This window comes from Arachis ipaensis, chromosome B05 (genome assembly GCF_000816755.2).
Source record: "Arachis ipaensis cultivar K30076 chromosome B05, Araip1.1, whole genome shotgun sequence".
Classification (NCBI taxonomy): Eukaryota; Viridiplantae; Streptophyta; class Magnoliopsida; order Fabales; family Fabaceae; genus Arachis; species Arachis ipaensis.
This window is the reverse complement of record NC_029789.2, coordinates 146896023-146905261: the sequence shown is the minus strand read 5'-3', so window position 1 is coordinate 146905261 and position 9239 is coordinate 146896023. Positions and strand designations below refer to the sequence as shown.

Genomic DNA, 9239 nt, shown 5'->3' with positions numbered 1-9239 from the left:
AACAACCGGTCAAAATAATCTTACTTCAGTAGTAGTACTAGGTACGAATAAGGTAGTTGATTAGAATTTAAAAACATGACACTATTTAGTCAATGTATATAACACGTACTGGCATGGTGAGCATCTGAGAGGATCCAGCTTCATCCTCGCGTGGTGCGGGAAAATTGAGATCGGGAATTTGAGGCTTTTTGAACGGAGCCATTGCCATTTTTTGTTCAAAATCATAGAAGCTTGATTAGTTGATTTGAATTTGAAAACATAACACCATTAGTTAACGTATATAGCACGTACCTGTATGGTGCGCATCTGAGAGGGACCAGCTTCATCCTCGAATGGACCCATCGCCATTTTCTGTTTAAGAGCACAGAAGCTTGCGTAGGCATAATTCTCGAGTGTCTCGTTGGACATTCCCACTTTTTTCGTAAAGGGAAGTGCTAGGGAACAATGAAAATTTTGAACAATATGAACAACTACCAATCAAATGAAAATACACTACACTCTAATTTAATGCTACTAATTAAATTTACTCTTTTAATCTTATTAATTCACATTGTTTACACATTGTTCAAAAATCTTGTTAGTTACCTATACTTTTCCTTTAAGAACGGCATAACTGGAGGAATATGGCCACCATCTTCCTTACTGCATCCATCAAGGAGGAGAAAGAGAGTAAATGTATAGAATATGGTGATTATACATATTATACATAGTGGTGATTATATAGGGAGACCTATCTATTGTTTCCTTCATCAACGTCTCTATCAATAGTAGAAATTATGGTGCTGGAGTCTCTATCAAAGCCCTTTTGAAATTTGAAGTCTATACATGAAAGCTAACAATGTTTCCATTAAACTTTTTATTATTTTTTGGGTATCAAAATTGGTCAATCACCTATTAAACGTATAGGAAAAATCTAAGGGCCATCAATTTTATTGAGTTTTGGCCAGCATGTAACCAGTAGAGAAAGGTGAACCATTGGATGAAATCTCACACCATTAAATCATCATTGATGGCTATTTGATGGCTACTAATCACAAAAGTTGTTGGCCCCTAATATTGCTCGTAGCTATATATAATGTGGTATTGTTAATAATAATATTAAGTTAGGTGTCTAAAAAACTGAATTATTTGTTCTTCCAAGATAGTGATCGATGAAACGAAAATAATAAATTCAGTTAATTTGTCTCGTTAACAAAAATAAATCAGACGTGTATTCTCTAATTTAATGGAAAAATTTACGAAATTAATCAACAACCGAGTGGAAATTTTAGTTTAGAGTCAGATTTTTCAGTTGCCGAGAGTTGACGTAGACACTGTGGATGTATTTTTTATCCGAGACTACTATAAGACACTTGGGTATGACAATGTGACTCACTGTTGGTGGCTGGTGCCTAATAGGCCATTGCAAAGAGGGCTTAGAGCTTTGACACATGACAAAGAGCTCATGGAGATGTGTTATGCTGCTCAGACCAACAAGGGAGTTGTCCATGTGTATTATGAACATGGGGTCTCTGAACCTGTGTTTGATGAGAAAACAGGACTAGCATCATCCAAAGGCAAGGAGTTGATAGTGCTACCAGACCCTATTCCACATACATACTCCAGCATCAATGTGACAGCCAATAGAATTTCCACCACATCACCACCGATTCCAACCTCAGAACCAATGAACACCACAATTCATACTCCAACAACAATCCCCCCAACTATGCCTACTGGTATTTCACAACCAAAGCATAAGAGTTACCATACTGCAACTTCTGTTAGTTATTCCAAATCACCACCCAAAGAAATGGCAGCACCCACAGCTGCTGCTCCCAGTGTTAAGCTCACCCCACCACCAAAAACAATGGCCAAACCCACAGTTGCCACTACTTCTAAGCCCAACCCACGACCAAAAAGAATGGGCCAGTCCACTGCTGCTCCTACTACGAAGCCCAACCCACCACCAAAGTCAATGGCTATGGTGGTCAAATCCTCTCTGCAATTGGTCAAGATGCAAACAATCACATTTATGTGATTGCTTATGCAATAGTGTCCATTGAAAACACGGAGAATTGGCGATGGTTTCTGGAATTGCTACACCAAGACTTGGGTGACTACAAGCAACATGGTTGGTGTTTTATTTTAGACATGCAAAAGGTATGCATATCTATTGCTAGTTATCCTAAGTAACAGTTGTAATTCTTAGATATAGCTGCTGCTGAGTAGTGAATAATAGTAGTATAAATTGAATAATTATTGTGTAAATTAAATAATTGATGGTTGATGGTTGCATAGTTGATGGTTGCATTATAGTGGGTAGTATCTGTGTACTTAGCTAACCCAAGGACCAAGTTGTGTAAATTAAATAATTGTTGACTTGGATATCTGCTGGTTTATAAACACAAATCTGTTTACTTAGATTGGGTAATTGTTGTATGCTGCATAGTTGATGGTTGCATTATAGGGGGTAGTATCTGTGTACTCAGCTGTCCCAAGGACCACGTTGATGTCACTTACACAACTTTAGGGACCACTATGAGTTCATTAAAACAACATTAGGGACCTGTTTGAGGCTCGATTTGAAACTGTGACTGGCTTGTTGGATTTGCAGGGTCTAATTCATGCAGTTCAGGATGTGTTCCCAAATGTCCATCACAGATTCTGTGTATGGCATTTATGGAGGAACTTCAACAAACAGTGGAAGGATAATCAGCTTAGAGGTTTGCTTTGGGAGTGTGCAAGGTCTACGACTCAAGAGGGATTTGTGGAAGGGATGAAAAAATTGGAAAAGCTAAACAAGGATGCTTGGAGTTATCTATGCAAATGGCCGAAGAATTCATGGAGCAGGGCATTCTTCAGCATTGCACCAAAAATGGACAATATCTGCAATAATGCATGTGAGGTTTTTAACTCACGGATCAAGGACCCTAGAGCCAAGCCTATTATCACACTGTTGGAGGAGGTCAGGATGTACATCATGAGATCTATAGCCAGGAACAAGGTGAAGTTGAGGAACAATGACGGGATTCTACCTCCAATACAGAGAAGTAGGTTGGAAAAGATAAGAAAGGAATCAAAAAAATGGGTTCCCATGTGGTCTGGTGATGCAGATTACGAAATATTTGAAGTTCATGGGTGGCCTACAAATATGGCTGTTGACTTAGGCAAGAGATCATGCACCTGTGGTTTTTGGCAACTAAGTGGTATGAATTTTTTATGCATGTTTTTTAATTTTTTTTTTTTTGATTTGCAGTTCGAATTATATTTATGTATGGCTGTGATGTTCTATGTAGGGATGCCATGTGTGCATGCATGTGCCGCTTTGGCCAGGGCTGGTAGAAGGTCAGATGAATTCTGTCATAGCTGGTTGACCATGGAAGCATACAACAACACATACGGCTTCCATATAAATCCAATTCCTGGGCAGGCACTGTGGGAGAAATCACCTAATAATAGACCTCAAGCACCAAAGTTCAAGAAGAAGCCAGGGCCAATCAAGAAGAAAAGAAGAAAGGATGCTGATGAGGAGCCAAGTAAAGGCAAGAAGCAGAAGACCTCAATGAAAAGAGTTCATAAAAAAGGACATTGTCGCTATTGTGGTGAATCTGGTCACACAAAGAGGAACTGTCATAAGAGGGCCGTTGATGAAGAATCAGCTGCTGTGGCGGCGGCTGCTGCTGCTGCTAATTCTGAAGCTAATGGAGGTGAGGTCAACAATTCTGCTCCAACTGCTGCTGTAAATGGTGGTGATGCCCCAGCTGTGTCACAGGATCAGGTTGAGATTCAGCTTGATCTTAGTCAGCCTATTCTGTCAGAAACTGATGACTCGCAACAGGTGGGTAATATTATTTACCCATATATATACATGTATTGTGGTCATACATTAATTTTTCTTAGTCACATTAATTTTTTGGTGTTGCATACATAGGTGCAACAACCTCCTGTTCGGCCACCCAAACTACCTCCTAAGAGAAAGTTGTCCACACCCAGTGCTACCACCCAGCCATCCAGCACCCCATCTGCAAGCACTGCATCCACTCCATCTGCAAGTACTCCATCTGCAACCACTCCATCTGCAAGCACTCTCCCAACAAGCAGTCAGCCTGCAAGCACTGAAACAGCAACGAATCTACCAGCGATGCGATTTGTGCCTAATCCGGGATTCAAGCCACCCAGAACCAAGAATTAGTGACTTAGTTTTTTATATTTGGGGATAGTATGGTGTATTTATTTCTCTATTTTGCTGAAGTAATGTACTGTGTATGCTTTCTTGCTTACAATTCCAGTGTTGGAGATTAAAAACTTATGATATTTATGTTTTGAAAACTCTGATATAGTTGGTGACTATTGTTCTGGCTTTATAATGCCTTATTTTGGATGTAATCACTACAATATGAAATATGAATTATGACTTTCTTGAAGAGATCTGTGACATATTTTTGGTTTTATTTTGCATTCTCATATGTAATTAAGATGCTTTCCAAACACTATAAACTCATATTTTATTAACAACATATGCAGGCACACTTGTCTCAATCACTTTAATTTTCATTTCTTTCAAACAAACTAACAGGTACAACCACAGCAACAACATGCATAATTCATGTGTTTCTTCCCAGATACAATTGGCCAAACTGCCTATCTAACTTTAAGACAAGAATAGCTACTGTAACCAGCAGCATAAATAAAAACACCAAAACTCCACCCACTTTTAGAACCCTAACTTCATACTCTAATCTTCGAAGTTTCCAAGCAAACTTCATCTTCCATTCTTCATTGTCAATTGAAGGGCTTGCTCTACCATCACATGTCATCACATCTTCTTCAAGAATTTTATCAATCCACATAAACAAACCACACCACTTCTTGCCTACAGTCTGCACCAAGTTTAAAGAATCAACCAAATTTATATCCAAAATTACAGCAAACAACAACAACAACAACCACTTACATTGTAGTTTGGGCAACCCACGAAGGGTCTCCCTGGATTAGAATCCGTCATTGACCATCACAGCACTGGTCTCAAACCGCATCTGCACCATTCTGGCAAACGCGAATCCCTGTTCCTGTTCATTCTTCTCATGATGCTTCCAAACGATCGTGGGTTGTTCGAGCTTCCAGTAGCATTGCTCGCGCTAACCATTGTCGTCTAGGTATCAAGATGCTGCAGAGGAACCAACGGAAGAGACCAGAAGAGAAGAGAAGGGCACTGGAGGTTGATCTTCAGATTTGGGAATTAAGGATTTTAAACTTCGAATTAGGGACCAAATTGAGTCAATAAAATTCGTTCTTCCACCTCAGCTAGCCGTTATGCTTGCCCGCGTGTCATCAAATTAGCCACATCAGCTTTCCGATGACGCCACCTGGAGAAAATGTGCCGGAAGGACAACACTGAGTCCCGGCGTTTAACTTCAGGTACCAATTTGGGTAATTAATAATTTTAGGGACTACTATGAAGCACGAGTGTAATTTCAGGGACCACTCTGAGGCTTAGCTCGAAATGTTCGCATTGTTATGGCTTTAATTATCTTCATAGTATAATAGTTAAAAAGAAACATCTTTATATAAAGACAATCATATAAAAATAATTATAACATCTTTATATAAAGACAATCATATAAAAATAATTATAAAATCTTCATAGTAATATCCACCTATAAATATTTACATGTAACATACTAACATCTTTTGATAATGCACAATCCCAAAAAAGCAATACAGTGAATCTGTGATGGATGCAAAATGCCAAAATCACAAGTATTGCTTAATTTTGGTAATAACAATAGTACAATAAGACCCTTTGTCCGATAATACAACATCACATGATTCACATGTACAGAAACAGATAGACAGACACACACATTCACACACGTACAAACTACAAATCACAGGAATCTAATTTCTCAATTACATGACTCATGGAGTCGTCTTGCATCCGCGGCTTGGTTCACCGCCTGATCCACGTCCACAGCACCAGAGTTCTTGGGGACCTGTTCCCCACCTGAAACCAATACACACATTAGAATTAGATTATTGCTACGGTATCTATAAAACAGTGCTTAAATTTCCAAACAAAATATAAAAAATAATATTTAATTCAAAAATATAAAATAAATAAGTTTTAAAATAATTTAAAATTTACCATAAAAATAGATTAGCCAAAATTTAGACACCTACATGTTACTCTTCATATTTATTCTTTAAAGTTTAAAGAACATAAATTAGAAAAACGACAACTCTAACGGTCTAACCTTCTGACGGTTGATTTTCATCCGGTTTGGTAAACCAAGAACCAAAAACCACATCCTTAACCTTATCAACCACACTCTTCCCAGGACTATTTACATAGCTCTCTTCATACCTCTCTGTCTCTTCATTTCCAACCCCCAACCTTCTCTTCACTTCTTCAGACTCTGTCACCTTCCCCATTGGTATCTTCTTCCTTCTCTCATGCTCCTCCTCCTCCTCTTCTCCTCTCTTGTGAACTACATTTTCCTCTTCTTTGTTCCTCTTATGATGCAGAGTCTCTGATATAACCTCAGATAGAGCTCTGTCTTCATCCCCAGGCCTCAACTTCTCTGCAAAATAGTCCTTCACTGACACTCCTCTATCGTTTTCACTGCCAGTTGAGGTTCCAGGAACCTTTGATTTCACTGCACTTCCTACACCAGCAACCTTTCCATAAACCGGTGCAAGTTTATCTGTCAAGGACTGTGCTATTCTCTTCCCATATTCTGTTGTGGAAGTAGCAGCAGCATTCTCTCCTTGTGTCTCTTCGTGGCTGTCACCTTTGTCGCCATAACCTAGTTTCGAAGCTACTGTGTTCTTAGCTGACACAGCTTTATCGGCTATTGCTGAAGTTGCGGACGATATTTTCTCAGTGTAACTGCTCTGGTTCGATGGTTTATCACTGCTTATGTTTTCTTCATGGCACTTTGTTTTATCATCTTTTTCACCATATCCAAGCTTGGAGGCCACAGCATTTTTAGCAGTGATGGCTTTATCAGCTATAGCTGAAGTAGCTGAAGAGATTTTGTCAGTGTAACTGCTTTGACTTGATGGTTTCTCCATTGCTTTATAAGGTGGTTGCGTTTGTTCTTCAAATCTTGCCTTGGTGGTGTCGGAAGCTGGTTCTTGCAGAGGATTTTGTTCATATATATTAGAACTTCTAGGAATTGTTTCTGCTGAAAACTGATTATGGCTTTCAGTAGAAGGATACTGAACTGTTGACTCTTGTGTCAAGTTTTGGTCATGGCTTTTAATTGGAGGGCAGTGTGTGTGAGAAAATTCCGGCACGAATTGATCATGGCTTCCAGCAGACGGGTATTGAGTTTTGATTTCGCCTGACAAGTGTGGCAAGTGCTGATAATGGCTTTTATCAGCTGTTGGGAATGGAGTTTTGGTTGCTGTTGAAAGCTCAGGTGAAAATCGGTGGTTGTAGTGGCCAAGCCCACCAAGATGAGAAGGATATTGAGTCTCTGAAATAGTTGGAAGAACCTTGGATTCTTGGTCAGCTCTTGGCTCATTTTGGATATTCATTCTTTCCAATGATCTCTCAACTGGGGTGATATCAATTTCTCCACCACCTATAAGCCAAAACCACACCAAAACAATAACTCGATAGTTTGGTACTAACATGTTACATAAACTTGTTCCTTGAATGCTATGTAACAATCAATTTAGTTCCTAAAGTTTGTCTCACCTATTCAACTTTTGAAAATGTTGTATCAAACAAATACATAAATATCACAGGCATTCCATTATAGTGTGACTATATTAATTTTTTTCTACTTACCTGCTCCAGTAGGATCAGTGACTTTGGTTTGGTAATTGGCATGAGCATGTGATAGAGGACTACTACGTGGCGCATGAGGATCTTCCTCCAATCCCATTGGTCTCTCCAAATTAACCTTATGATGCATACAACCACAACTCTTGGCTGGTGATGATGGGGTTCTACTCCCATAACTGATGTACCTCCTAAATTAACATTAGGACTTGCCAAGTATTGTGTTTTCCCTGGTACAGCACTTCTAAAAGCAGTACTATCATAAACTGCAGAACAATAAAGCATATAAATGATGTGATGATCTAAATCAACTTAAAACAAATATTTTCTTTTATCATTAAAACAAATATAGAGACAAGCAAAAACATTTTTGTTATAGAAGGTAGTCAGTTATAAACAGGGCTAAGTTCTTCTATCATGCTGAAATTTTTCTTGAGAATTTCAGTTTCTGTTTGATTGGATCAATAAATTAAAGGGCACAAGACACAAATAAATGAAATGTACTAGTACAACAACATACTTGGTGCACCATGGACTTCAGGGTCTTCAATCATTTCTTCATCTTCATCATCTTCCTCATCCAAATCATGATCATCAGGGATATGTTGACCTTCATAGTGATACTGATCATGATCATGTTCATTGTCATGATGACCATGCTTGGTGACTTTGTCCTTGATTTTCTTGGCCTTTGCCTTCACTTTCTTAACAACAGACTTCTTCTCATGGTCATGTTGGTGCTCATCTGAACCATGAAGAACTAAAATCAAGGACAGAACAACAAATATAAAGCATTCACATATCTATTAAAAGAAACATTATAAATGAATCAAAAGTAAATGAGATTTCTACATACTATACCTTGATGTATGCCAATGCCAACATCATGGCCATGTGGATGATTGTGATGTTCATCGTAGTCATGACTTTGGACTTGTCTAGAATCCATGATTAAAAGAGAGGAAAAAGATTTGTGATAACCGAAGAAGGAAGTTACTTCTTACTTCAATTGACAAAACATGGTTCTCAAAACAGTATATAGAGGAAGACATGTTACCCTGTTCTGCCACATTTGCATGGACGTGGGCACTTGGCATGTGAAATTTGAGGACACGTGTGACACAACCACGCGTCCATTTGCATGTACACGTGTTGGATAGTTAGTGCACGTGGCTTAGGAATAACACTGTTGCTTTCGTATTGGATATGCAATAATCATTTGTTAATGTATTTTTGTGATAAAGAAGAGAGAACATTGGATAACGTTACCTGCTAAAGTTGGCATCGTGCTATATTTAGAAGGCTAACGAATCATCAAATCTAAGCACAGGGACACGCACACGTAAATTGTTCGAATAATCTCATTTCTCAAAGCTTTCGATAGCAATTATCATATACGTGTATACAATCAAAATTAATTAAAAATAATAGATATATTTATACATAAATTAATTTACATATAATA

General features: G+C 38.4%; 2 protein-coding genes and 1 long non-coding RNA gene across 3 annotated transcripts in view; all 3 read right to left on the bottom strand.

Moving 5' to 3' along the window:
• LOC110271660 overlaps window positions 1-270 on the bottom strand; it is a 438-nt gene extending 168 nt beyond the window's left edge. Inside the window, exon 1 of the long non-coding RNA XR_002362223.1 lies at window positions 110-270. This is a non-coding gene — a long non-coding RNA (uncharacterized LOC110271660). The remainder of the gene's footprint in view (window positions 1-109) is intronic.
• Window positions 4523-5506, bottom strand: LOC110262679. The gene is made up of 2 exons (XM_021103231.1): window positions 4937-5506; window positions 4523-4862 (listed from the first exon to the last, which is right to left on the bottom strand). Exons 1-2 carry the CDS (start codon window positions 4985-4987, stop codon window positions 4587-4589), a joined length of 327 nt encoding a protein of 108 aa, XP_020958890.1. The 5' UTR covers window positions 4988-5506; the 3' UTR covers window positions 4523-4586.
• LOC107644828 (low-temperature-induced 65 kDa protein-like) lies at window positions 5633-8799 on the bottom strand. The gene is given in 6 exon segments (XM_016348763.2): window positions 5633-5986; window positions 6237-7571; window positions 7781-7904; window positions 7907-8040; window positions 8295-8534; window positions 8636-8799. Coding segments are annotated over 6 exon segments (2019 nt in total). The 5' UTR covers window positions 8724-8799; the 3' UTR covers window positions 5633-5888.

Excerpts from the sequence above, each read along its gene's own strand:
- LOC110262679 (XM_021103231.1), bottom strand. The coding sequence starts at position 4,987 with ATGACGGATTCTAATCCAGGGAGACCCTTCGTGGGTTGCCCAAACTAC. Across the intron at positions 4,863-4,936 it reads TGGGTTGCCCAAACTACAAT|ACTGTAGGCAAGAAGTGGTG; the intron begins GTAAGTGGTTGT and ends AACTTGGTGCAG.